We start from the raw sequence: 11926 nt of genomic DNA, 5'->3' as shown, positions 1-11926 counted from the left end.
AGCAGACGAAGCCCTCAACTAATCAGACTGGAAGATTATTCCATCTTCCCAGCGAAGGGCGCTAATGATATTGAACTGTCAATATTTTTCGCTCCGTGGTTTTGTATTTGGAATTTTTAAAGTACAAAAATCATAAAAGCGCGTCCAGTCCCTTCATGATGTCATATTAAATGCTTTTCACTCACGCGCCAATCTTGTTCCCAGATAACGAAGGCCCTGGACACGAGATTGCTCACGCGCGCATAACAGCGTCGAGAGCAATCAGCTCTTACATTTAGATATTCCGCAATACCGCACCTTTCTCCTCTTTTTGCGCATATCTAGCGTAGATGCGAAGGCTATGGGTTGAAAACATTCTCACACACAGTGCTTGCATAGCGAGGAAGAAAACATGGGTCTAGAAAAATGTCTAGAACGATCGGTAAAGACATTCTTCTTCTTCTTCTTCTTCTTCTTCTTCTTCTTCTGTTGTTAAGGACGGTGTCTCCTATAACAGAAATGGTTTTGGGCAGTTTTTACAATCCCGATGGTTGAATTAGTGCGAACTATCAAACCGGGGCAGCGTCCTGACAACCTGGTCCTCCTCCTCGGTGATCCAGAGGGCAATGGTGGGGGGGGGGGGGGGGGGGGAGAGGGAGAATTTGATGGAGTTTTTTCGACTTTTTCCCTCGTCCCCACTATCTCCTCCTGGGTTTGAAGGATGCCTCGTCCTCAGGGTCCTCGTGCTACTCAAAATGGCGATCCGGGTGAAGCAGGTTCAAGCAGCCATGAAGTGCCGCGTTTTGGGATCTTTTCCTGGTAATCAACACAAAAACTAAGCAAATTTTAAATACTACCAAAATATTTTACCAGGAGCCATAATCCCTGGAGCCATAATCAATGGCTGACACCAAAAACTTCAATCTCTAGGCGCTGTAGATCCAAACGAATTTTACCGTGTGGCAAACCTCGTAAAAAGACACGATTGTTTGTATTATCCTCGGGCGAAATCTTCGATTATGCCGTATTCGACCGTGAAGTGTTCGCCGCATCTCCGAGGATGAATCATGTCTGTATTTAGCGTTTGTGGCAAGAGAATGGCTTATATACTCAGTGCCGCAAGATAGGACTTGTGAGAACATTAGTGATATGTCATTTGACTGCAACTAAGGCCACGTTGCCTGTGTTCTTGTATGTTTTCTTTTAAGAACGGATTGGTTAACCCTTGGTGATCAGCTTGTAATTTCGCGTAACAAGGCCGCTACGTGATCAAACATACTGGCCATGAGAATAGAGAAAATGATCAGGTAAAGTAAAATTCCTTTATACTTAAACGACTTCTCCCAACTAATATCGTAAATAATATATGGGGATAAAGAGGAGAATATACGTTGCGATCAGTGTTTAGGCTTAAAGGGGTCATTAATAGACGTAAGCAAACGCAGGAACGAGATTGATGAGTTGAGACAAAATAAAACTCTACTCTTGTTGGGACTTTTAAAAGGTGAATCCAACAATTTCAGGGGGGTGTTTAAGGGGGTTAGTTTCTAAGCAAAATGTGATGATGCACCGGTGGGGAGTGGAATGCTGCGAGGCATTTCCTTATATATGATGTAGTCAGTGTGAAATGTAATTGTAATGACTTGTATAGTTTGCTCATATTAGCAAATGTAATCAAACTCATAGTACTGAACAAGTTTGATCATATTTCATATTACAATTGTGATCAAACTCGTAGTATTTAACAAGTTTGCTCATACTAGGAAATGTAATCAAACTTGCTTATTCAAGCAAATATGATAAAAATGAAAAACGTTGAACAATTTTGCATGGGGCAGTAAAGTTGATCAAACTCTTCGATTGAACAAGTTTGCAAAGATTGGTAAACGTTGTCATTGAACAAGTTTTTTCTGTATACCAAGTATACACAGTATATGATCGATCATTATGCTCGCGTAATCGTGTTAACTTTTCTCGTTAGATCGGATATAACAGGGTAGGGATCAATATAATTAGCAGATAGTAATAGATTATTACATTATGTTGACAATTCAAATACTGACCATTCAATAATGCTATAGATAATTTTATTCATGCCATTGACCAAATGGCCAATAGGAAAAACAAAACAAAAACAAAACTACAAGCAAAGGTTAAAGAATGATATATAAACATTCAATTTTTCCAATGTCTACCTCAAGGTCAATCAACCATTAAATGTTTGTAACTCCTTTGAGATTCTAAAACACACTATTATATTTATGATTGCTATAATCATAATAACAACATGATAATAATTATTATTTCTGTTATTAGTATAAATATGAATTGTTGGCATCCTCTCATATTTTCTAAATGGGCCTTTTACACTATCTGGTCACTTGGTAAAAATTCCGCCATACTGGATGGCAAAAAAGCGTGGCTTCCTCCACTGGGACATCGAGAATAATGGAGAGTCACGCTTGACAGGTTGAAATTTCTTTGTGTTCGAATCTACTACATTCTTTTGGCATCCAGTACAAAGGATTTTGTACCATGTGCCCAGTTAGTGCAAAAGGCCCGTTATTAATTACTTCCTACCAGTTTGTTTGTGCACCAGGAAATATGGATAAGCTATACGGAAATTTGCAGTTTTGCACCGTGCTTAATGTCTTCAATCCATAATGCAAACAAGGAATTTGTGCAGTGCTTGCCGACATTTGCTATAATTGCTCTAAAATATTTCACTTTGGCGTGGTGCGCAAATCTGAAGTAATTTTGTATGGCATTTATGGATTTGTCTTTGTTACAAAACTGAGGAAAATTCCAAGCATATATTACATTTACGCCACATTTGCACACAAACTGAACACCAGCAAATTGTCTATTTCCGTAAGACTTACTTGAAGAATTTGTGTCAAATTTATAAGTTTGCTACGGATTTGCTCCAATTACGAGTTGAGTAAATACGTTTTTTTGTCCATTGTCTACTTTTATTCGGCATTAAAATTTTACCACAATGGCTACTACTAAAACTAATATATAAATGGCACTTACAATTTAAGATACTGCTGGCCTGGTCTTATACATAATTAAGTGCCGTGTAAATAAGCGGAAGCATCGTTTGCAGCAATCCCTGTAGGTTCCAAGAGAGTTTGCCTGTCAACTCTGGGAAGGCTATTTCAACAAACTGCACCCAAAGCTCTTAGTTTCCAACTGAGTTTCGTAAGTCAAATCAAAATAATTATTCTTGCCAATTGGCACAGCCACGAACAGTGGGGAGCTTTAGCAAAGACGAAGCCGACGGCAGCGAGAACGTCACGGCTATTTAAATGAATTCGCGTTTTTTCAAACGTCGTTAAAATTATTCCAGCTTGCTTTAAACGTCAAATGTAGGTGAAATTTTCTGGAGATGAGTTCTTGGAGACCGCGCCCAAGTTTAGAAATAGATAAAAATTCGTCGTGTGTGTTTACCTCCTCCATAAAACGGTTTTGCCTCTCTTTGGTTGATAAAGCCAGTAAAATAAAACGAAGACAAACTGAATTACCTTCGACGTTCAATTGAAAACCACTCATAGTCATAGAAAAGAGTATATTCTAGAGATAACTGCCCGCTTATAATATCAACAATAAAGGATAAATGTAAGGTACAACGAACGACCAGTTATACATTTTCACAGTGAATTTACATCCAGAGCGCTGATCTGATTTAGAACAGTTTTCGCTTTATTATCTGTAAAACAATGCGTGTTTACTCCGACATAATCCTCACTTTTTTTACAATAACTTTCAAAATTTCTGCACGCTGATTGGCTTGTAACTAATGTCTATAAGAGTTTATAACATTGGGCGCGTGCTTTCCCATCTAATTCCTATTGGAGTCATCATTCTTCAACTTTAGCGTGCACAACGTAAACATCGCGATGAATCGAAACCCTAGTTGAAGCCTTCAACTTTGATTTTAACATTTAAATACTTAAACAATCGAAAATTACAGCCATATAAATACTGATATTTAGGTAAATTCAAAACTGGCACGTTTTCCGTGTTATTTTAAAAATCGTCGTCGATTTGTTAATTAGAAGATATTTCAGTGAGTGTGTTAAACGTTTCGCATTGCAATCCACAGTTTTAAAACCAGTGGAAGACATCCTTCTTGAAAGCTGCTCCCGTTGTAGGACCTTGTGGAACTTCCAACGTACCTTACAATCGACCTACCATTATTCTACAAATGCTTTGGTCCAACACGTCCACATTTTTCTGGCGTACGACCTAAAATCTTCCAAACCAGACCTGAGTCGTGGAATTCATTGAAGCTGTGCAGCGGAAATCTTTGTTTATTGTGTAGTAAAACCCGAAGTTATCTTCGTCTTGTATTCCTCCCCCAAGGTCACAACCTTTGGATGGACCGTAATAGCTGTCGAGATGAAGAGAGTGCAGCGAGCTGTACCCACACAACACTGTACAGTTGGAACAGTTATGTCCATGAACATTCACAAACTCTGTCGATAGGCAGAATTCATATTTACTGGGTGCCACCAGAATATCCAAGTTTTCCAGGGACACTCTCCAGTAATCACGGTAGTCCACTCCATCTGTCAAAAAATTACAAGTGGCTCGCCAGTGAGTAGAGACATTCCGGATGGACTTCATACGGGACAATGACAGGCGGTAGTTGTTCCATTCGGGTGCATCTTGGTTGATTGGCATGTCGTGCAGATAGAAGGCTTTGCCCTTGAACACAGCGGCATTGTTCTGCAAAGAGTGAGACTGGATCAGAGTCCATGCTGCATCTGGCTCGGACGCAAAGTCGCAGTAGACTGGAAATGGTTTGTTCTGTTGGTCCATGACAGTGTAGGTGCCATTGGTTTTCACTTTGTTAAAGATCATGACGTCTTTACAGGATCGAGGAGGCAGCGCGATTTGGCACCTGTGTCCAGTGTATCCTGGAGGACATGCGCATTTGAATCTTCTTTTGTTGACATCACACACTTCAGTACACGTGCCGCCATTTTGACAGGGGACAGTTTTACAGCACTTGTTTCGGCAGGCCAGTTCAGAACAGGATTGGCGCGCAACTCCCTGAAAAAAATGTTTCGAATTAAATTGTTATACTTGACAAGTATCTTTAAGGCATTAATTGAATATGCGATGTCTGCAACTATGAAGTGAATACATGAAAATTCATACATTTGGTTATCTGAAGGGCGATTTACACGGTACGACCTTGTTGCATGCGGCAGGCCTACGACATGAATTGTTTCGTGTAAATCAAACCTACAACTCGCTTAGGACTGTGGTGTACGTCACAAAAAATGTCGTACGGCAATCGCAGGTTTAGGCAATGGTGAGTGACGAGAGTTGTGTGCGATGTTTTGCATGATGCGAGCAGCGCGCGCTCCAGAAATCGCATGCGACAGTCGTAAGCAGTCATAAGTTGTACCGTCTTATTCGGCCTTAAGGGTGCATTCGATTAACCCTTCTCCGGAATAGGAATAAGTACAATAATTACCAGCAATCCCTCATGAGAGGTTTTTGGAGTTACTGGAATACAAAATGGCTCTTAAGTTGTCGTTTATTACAGAAAGTTTGTAGATACATCTTCCAAAATTTGCCTAAAAAGAGACATCTAACAGCTATAGGTGGTTTGCATTGCCGCCACGTTGGTGTACAAAACAAAAGAAATTTTTTTCATGTAGCTTGCATAAAAATGGAAGTTAAGCCCCAGAGGAAAAAAATCTTATTGTTCCTGTACACCAACAAAGCCGCCATGACGTCACATGCAACCAAAAATTCCCCTTACTCTTAGTCCATAATACGGTAAATGAAATCAACAGACACTGTGAGTCCGTTATCAAACGTTTTTATTTAGTAGTAAAGACAGTAGGATATTAACATCATACCACCCGTGAGTTTTTTTTTCTGATCTGCCAACCGTCTTTCTTGCCCTGCCTCCCAAATATGTAATAATTGAATACTTTGCACGAAGATATGAGCTTTGTTTTCAAGTGGTAAAAACAACATTGCGTGAGTAAAATATTGTTTTTAACAGAAGAAAATATAATTCATAGCGGAACTCCGCGCGCTCCTTCCCCATTTAATTGATTAGAGATTTTGGTAAACCCATAAATGCGAAAAATTTTGGCTTTGGCTATGACATCACTGTCCGTCCGTCCGTGCGTACGTCGGCCCTTCTATGTAAGCCGTTGTGAAATGCCACACTCAATCTGTGTGGCAACCCGCGTTTTTCTAGCGGGAAGTTGCATCGCCAACTGCGTTTTAGAAAAAAATCAACATCATTTTGAAGACGACAAAATGCAAAGTCACATTTTGTGACCAACAGCGAGGGAAAGAGCAAGGGGACTACCAAAATGCGGTGGATTCTCATTAAGGTGCTGTAGAATACATTAGTTATAGTAGGATGATGTCATGTTCTATTTTAGGCTCAGCAAACAAGTTATAAACCGGTTTGACAGGTTTATTAATTTTTGCTGATGTTACCTTCTCCACCACAACCACAATGCCATTTTTTTTCACATATTTTCCTCCTCCACCACTTCCACCAATTGAACCACCATCTCCACCAACTGCACCACCAATTCCACCAGCATCTCCACCACGACCAACTCCACTAGCAATTCCATCACTTTCATGCCTCCACCACCGACTCCATCACCATCACCACCAACTCCACCAACTCTACCACCAACTCAACCACTATCTCCAACACCAACACCACTACCATCACCAGCAACTCCACCACCAATTCAAGCACCACCTCCACAAACTCCACCACCAATCCCACCACTGTCTTACCGCCACCACCGATTCCATCACCATCACCACCAACTCCACCACCACCTCCACCAACTCAACCACAATCTCTAACACCAACACCACTACCATCACTACCAACTCCACCACCAATTCCAGCGCAACCTCCACCATCTCCACCATTACCACCACCACCACTACCACAATGCTATTGTTTTACACCGGTGTTTTTAAACTTCGTGAAGCGGCTTGGATTGACCCAAGAGGAATGGAAGCGATTATTTCTCCTTCTGGTTTCCAATCTCACCTGGATGCAACTTTGAGTATAATGTTTGCAGGTAAGTGTTTTGGCGCAATAATTTTGGCGCGGTATATTATGTTTACATTTTTTATCATGTTTGGTTAGTGCTTTCTACAAATCCTTGTACAATGAAACGAAAAGCGATCAAATTGCTTTTCTAACCTACATTCAGGAATCAAAAATGATAGTTTCCAGTTGAAAACATGTTTTGTTTGGAGGTTGTTGTATGGTATGCAAATTCACGACGAAAACAATGATATGGAACGGTTTCTCTTTTGTTCATGGAAATATAAGACTTTCTACCACATCTATTGTTTTAGATCCCCAAAATGCTTATTTTTCCATAAACAAAAGAAACGTTTCTGCTTAAAATCTCGAAACACTGGAAAACTAAATCCCTTCATTTTCGAAGGGTATATATGTCGTTAAATACGCCGAAACTAATCAACTAGCGTTTTCCTAGAACCAACAACAGCTAGTAAATGCGGGGAAGAAAATTCTGTTTTCTAAAACTTTCTGCCACTTAAATACATAACTTTTCAGCTCAAGCTTCCGAACAAATTTATCTGTATCAGCTTAAAAGAGAATGTCTCTAAAAGGGCGGAAAACAATCTGACAACAAAGGGGAAGACATTTTAAATATTTTTTGTAAGTCTTATTGTTATGGAATAATAGTATTGTTATGCAAATGCTTATCGGAGTTGTTTTGAAGTTATATCTTTAGGAGCCGAGAACAAGAATTCAAATAATTACTAAATTTGGTAAAAAGGTTGAAAGAGGTTGCCGAACTGCGATAGAATTTAATCGATTGATAAGCTCAGGGTTTGTGCTTAAATAATACTGTAGATAATTTTGACTTATTAATCCATAGCTTACCGATCGTTTTGTTTGTGCAGACCAAGTTTAATTTCGTGATTAAAACTAGTTTGATACGGAAACGAGGACTTCAAGAATGTAGCAATGAACCTGTAGTAAATATAAGCATCCCACGAACTGACTAAGCTAAACGAAAGTCACTGTTCACAGTCATATTCCTACTTTTATCACTAACTGCTGCTTGAAACTCTGTTAAAATGTGTCCCTCTCCCATTCGAGACAGCGGAAGTCTTATGTATTTTAATTTGTTCAGCAGTTCCAGGGGTTTTTCTTAAGTATTTCACTTGTACTCCTGCCATTTCTCTTTCCACACATTTTAATATCCCGACAGTTCCAATTTAGCCACTAAAATTTTCAGTTATCTATCCGAAAACAAACTTACTTACATTCTTATCGTGGTAAGTCCTGACTGGTTGATAGTAAGTGACTCCTTCCTTTTCTTTCAGTGCGTCTGGCGTCAGTTTTGTGTTCGCATCGTTCAGCTCGCAGTTTTTGGTTTGGTCGGCCTCGTTGAAATTGAACGAAAGGCACTGGCATTTACTGAAACACCTCTTAGCACATTCCTTCCAGATCGAAACGTTCAAGGTCTCAAAAACATACCCATCAAGAAAAGAATTTTGTTTGGTGTCGGTTGTAATAGAGACGAACTTTTTTTCGCACGTTCCACTCGTGCACTGACTGTTGGCAGAATGAATGATAATCAGCAGCACAGTACTATACCATAAAAAAGAATTGCGACCGCTTGTCGTTAGGATCTTCATCTGGAAAAATATCTCTTAACTGAGCGGAGAGAAATAATCTCAACTGGGTGGTTACTTGATGGGGAATGAATTCAACGAAAAGGAACAGGTGCGTTTTCTATATAGCTATATCAAGACTCAAAAATAACTGGAGTTGCCGCGTAATTTGTCACCACTTTTAATAGATACGTCAGCGAAATAACAGGAACTTTCTACTTGCAGGTAAGAAATGTGAGTATGATTTTCCTTCCAATTGGCTTAGATTCTCCTTAAGCCTATTTTTCATACAGTATGGCGGGAAAATCCCAGACGATCGGGGATTTCAATGTTTCGTCAGAAACGCCTGACTGTATAAGATTTGAATGTAAGGCTTATAGAATATGTAGATTTAAAAATATCGCTTAATAACTTATTTATATTCAAATTTTCACGTTTTGCAACATTTGCATTAAAGAAGGCAGAAGTATTTTTATATCTTAGTAATAATAATAATAATAATAATAATAATAATAATAATAATAATAATAATAATAACAATAATAATAATAATAATAATAATAATAATTATTATAATAATTGGCCGAGATTCTCCTTTCTTAACCACAACAACAACCCCACCTGACATGTCACAGAGAAATTAATCATTGTTCCAATTTTCTCTCATACCAACAATGTCGTTTGCAGGTGTCATGCCGTTTGTCACCAGTTTAATAGATACGACAGCGAAATGACAGGAACTTTCAACTTGCGGTTAGAGAAATTTAATTATGATTTTCCTTCCAATTGGCCGAGATTCTCCTTACATAACCATGACAACAACCCCACCTTAAATATCACAGAGAAATTAATTATTGTTCCAATTTTTCTTATCTACGTCGTGATTATCCCAATTCTTTTTAATTCGTACAATCCGTGGCCAAAGTATCCAGGAATATGATAACTAACAAAAGCATTCAAGAGATAAAGAGACAAAAAAATTCAGCTGTCCCCGCTGACCCTCCGCTATGTACGGCGCTGATATACGTCGTTAAAAACGCCGACACTAGTCAACAAGCGTTTTCGTAAAATCAACAACAGCTACATGTAGTAAATTCGGGGACCTAAAACTTTCTGCTAAAGCTTCCGAACAAATCAATCTGTATCAGCTTAAAGATGATGTCTCTAAAAGAGAAGAAAACAATCTGAAAACGTAGGAAAAAACATTTGAAACATTTTGTTTTGATGTTCTCGTCGGGTACCCTATGGCTATGTCTGTTAAGTCCTATTGTTATGTAAATGCCGTTCAAAGTTGTTTTAAAGTTATATCTTAAAGAGCCGCAAACAGGAATTCAAATAATTACTAAATCGCTACTTTTTTGTGTGTTTTTACAGAAAAGCTTTACTCACTGGCGACTGTTTGTGCAAACACCAGCTGGCTCATTACAGTTGCATTTAGTTCCTTTCCCTAAAAGTGCTAAGTTTTCGTTTGGTACATTGGTTTTCTTTTCTTTTCTTTTTTTTTTTTTTCAATTTATTTTTGTTTTTTGTTTTTTTTTTTGTTTTCTCTTTCGTTGCTTATTGTAAGGAACAGCCTCAAGGAGTGAATTTGCGAATGGTAAGAACTGTCAGAAAACATAACACTGAATGGAGTCTCGTGTACTGAAAGACTGTAGTCTTGGTTTTAGGTTAATTACACCAATTAGTTCAAAGGATTTCCAGAAAATAAACAGAGGAATTTTCAGAATTCATCAGGCGAAAAGTTTTATGGAGAAGGTTCTAATCTCATTATAAATTTTCTTTTTTGTTGACACCTGGAACATTTCTTTTGCCACCTGAAAACGGATCCTGATGTTACGTTAATTAAGCTATGAAAAAAAAAACCGCATCACCATCACGAGATGTCGTCATTGGTTTATCAACAATGTTCCTTACCGGATTAACAAATTAGAACATTAGTAAGTAGCTGTCTTAGCAGGTTTGCAAATTGACATCGAGAAATTCAATCATGTTATTTAAGTTTGCAAACGTGAAGGCTTTTGTAGTCTTAGACAGCAAGGACAGTAATCATCCTTGGTTCATGAATAAATTAAGCATCTCTTTCAAAAGGTTGAAAGAGGTTGCCGAACTGCGGTAAAATTTGATCAATAGATAAGCTCAATGTTTGTGCTTAAATAATACTGTATATAATTTGAACTTATTAAACCATAGCTCACCGATCGTTATTCGTGTGGATTAAGTCTAACTTCGTGACAGCTGCTTCACAACTTGTATAAAACCAGGTTGATATGGAAACGAGGACTTCAAGAATACAGCAATGAACCTGTAATAAATTTCAGCATTCCAAGAACTGACTAGACTAACCCCTCAAAAAAGAAAGTCGCTTTTACACTGTTCACAGTCATTTTCTTACTTTAATCACTAACCGCTGCTTGAAACTCTGCAGAAATGTATCTCTCGCCCATTCGAGACAGCGGAAGTCTTGTGTATTTTAATTTGTTCACCAATTTCAAGGGTTTTTCTTAAGTATTTCCCCTGTACTCCTGCCGTTTCTCTTTTCATACATTATATCCCGACAGTTCCAATTAAGCCACTAAAATGTCCAGTTATCTATCCGAAAACAAACCTACTTACATTCTTGTCGATGTAAGTCCTGACTGGTTCGTAGTAAGTGACTCCTTCCTTTTCTTTTAGCGCAGCTGGCGTCAGTTTTGTGTTCGCATCGTTCAGCTCGCAGTTTTTGGTTTGTTTGGCCCCGTTGAAATTGAACGAAAGGCACTGGCATTTACTCAAACACATCTCGGCACATTCCTTCCAGATAGAAACGTTCAAGGTCTCAAAAACATACCCATCAAGAAAAGAATTTTGTTTGGTGTCGGTTGTGATAGAGATGAACATTTTTTCGCACGTTCCACTCGTACACTGACTCTTGGCAGAAGGAATGATAAGCAGCAGCACAGTACTATACCATAAAAAAGAATTGTGACCGCTTGTCATTAGGATCGTCATCTGGAAGAAATATCTCTTAACTGAGCGGAGAGAAATAATCTCAACTGGGTGATTACTTGGTGGGGGAATGAATTCAATGAAAAGGAACGTACAGGTTCGTTTCTCTCATACCAAGACCAACAATGTCGTTTGCAGGTGTCATGCCGTTTGTCACCAGTTTAATAGGTACGACAGCAAAATGACAGGAACTTTCAACTTGCGGTTAGAGAATTTAATTATGATTTTCCTTCCAATTGGCCGAGATTCTATTTACATAACCATGGCAACAACCCCACCTTCAATTTCACAGAGA

At 38.7% G+C, this 11926-nt stretch overlaps 1 protein-coding gene across 1 annotated transcript; it reads right to left on the bottom strand.

Moving 5' to 3' along the window:
* Positions 1–2059: 2059 nt before the first annotated feature.
* On the bottom strand, positions 2060–11568 carry LOC146490128 (uncharacterized). The gene is made up of 2 exons (XM_085105116.1): positions 11260–11568; positions 2060–5040 (listed from the first exon to the last, which is right to left on the bottom strand). Exons 1-2 carry the CDS (start codon positions 11521–11523, stop codon positions 4231–4233), a joined length of 1074 nt encoding a protein of 357 aa, XP_084961242.1. The 5' UTR covers positions 11524–11568; the 3' UTR covers positions 2060–4230.
* Positions 11569–11926: the final 358 nt, after the last annotated feature.

This window comes from Pavona decussata, unplaced genomic scaffold (assembly GCF_977016875.1).
Source record: "Pavona decussata unplaced genomic scaffold, jaPavDecu1.1 SCAFFOLD_1, whole genome shotgun sequence".
NCBI lineage: Eukaryota > Metazoa > Cnidaria > Anthozoa > Scleractinia > Agariciidae > Pavona > Pavona decussata.
This window is presented reverse-complemented; position numbering and strand designations above follow the sequence as displayed.

Coding starts and splice junctions, on each gene's coding strand:
- LOC146490128 (XM_085105116.1), bottom strand. CDS start 11,523: ATGTTCATCTCTATCACAACCGACACCAAACAAAATTCTTTTCTTGAT. Junction 5,041..11,259: donor GGACTTACATCGACAAGAAT/GTAAGTAGGTTT, acceptor CATTTTTTTCAG/GGAGTTGCGCGCCAATCCTG.